Source organism: Cucurbita pepo, unplaced genomic scaffold, assembly GCF_002806865.2.
Source record: "Cucurbita pepo subsp. pepo cultivar mu-cu-16 unplaced genomic scaffold, ASM280686v2 Cp4.1_scaffold004194, whole genome shotgun sequence".
NCBI classification, from domain to species: domain Eukaryota; kingdom Viridiplantae; phylum Streptophyta; class Magnoliopsida; order Cucurbitales; family Cucurbitaceae; genus Cucurbita; species Cucurbita pepo.
This window is the reverse complement of record NW_019650181.1, coordinates 1-867: the sequence shown is the minus strand read 5'-3', so window position 1 is coordinate 867 and position 867 is coordinate 1. Positions and strand designations below refer to the sequence as shown.

General features: G+C 53.6%; 1 protein-coding gene across 1 annotated transcript; it reads left to right on the top strand.

Annotated features, from left to right (window-relative positions):
- Window positions 1-6: 6 nt before the first annotated feature.
- On the top strand, window positions 7-867 carry LOC111787021 (zinc finger protein ZAT10-like). The gene has a single exon (XM_023667196.1). It carries the CDS (start codon window positions 43-45, stop codon window positions 727-729), a length of 687 nt encoding a protein of 228 aa, XP_023522964.1. The 5' UTR covers window positions 7-42; the 3' UTR covers window positions 730-867.

The window sequence follows — 867 nt, the reverse complement described above, 5'->3', positions numbered from 1 at the left end:
CAATTCCTCTGAAACTCCCCAATTCGAACCCTTCCTTCACCTATGGCGCTCGAAGCTCTCAATTCCCCGACCATGGCCGCCCCCCCTCCCTTCGACAAGCCTCTCAAGCCCTGGGTCAAGCGCAAGCGTTCCCGCCGCCCATCTCTCGACGGCGCTCCCTCTGAAGAAGAGTATCTTGCTCTCTGTCTCATCATGCTTGCCCGCGGCGGCGCCTCTCCCTCTCCACCCAAGCCGGTGGCTACCGTCAAGTCTGCCTATAACTGTCCACTTTGTGACAAGGTCTTTTCCTCTTACCAAGCTCTCGGTGGCCACAAAACTAGCCACCGGAAACCGGCTTCTGTCGACGACCAGTCCACGTCGGTCTCCGGTGCCACGTCGAGTACCACCACGTCTACCTCTGGTGGAAGGGCTCATGTCTGTAATGTTTGTCATAAGTCGTTTCCCACTGGGCAGGCCTTGGGTGGACACAAGCGCCGCCACTACGAAGGCGGCTCTGCCGCCTTCGGGAATCGTCAGAGCTATAGTGGGATTACGATGACTTCGTCTGAAGGAGTGGGTTCGACACATACCGTCAGCCATAGCCATCGGAATTTCGACCTGAATATCCCGGCGTCAGCGGCTCTGTCGCCGAAGCTGTTGTTCGCCGGCGACCAGGAGGTGGAGAGCCCTCTGCCGACGAAGAAGCCGCGGTTGTTTTGGCTGCCGGAAACGGAGAACTCGCTGAATTAGGACGACCCATTTCCTGAATTGGGGAAAATAGGGATTAGAATCGAAATTCAAAATTAGTTGAATTGAGTTTGTTAATTCAGATTGGAACTCTGTATCAGTGATCATAAATTCAATTAATTCTTTTTCAATTAAAAAAAA

Bases quoted from the DNA above. Each gene is read 5' to 3' on its own strand.
- LOC111787021 (XM_023667196.1), top strand. From the start codon at position 43: ATGGCGCTCGAAGCTCTCAATTCCCCGACCATGGCCGCCCCCCCTCCC.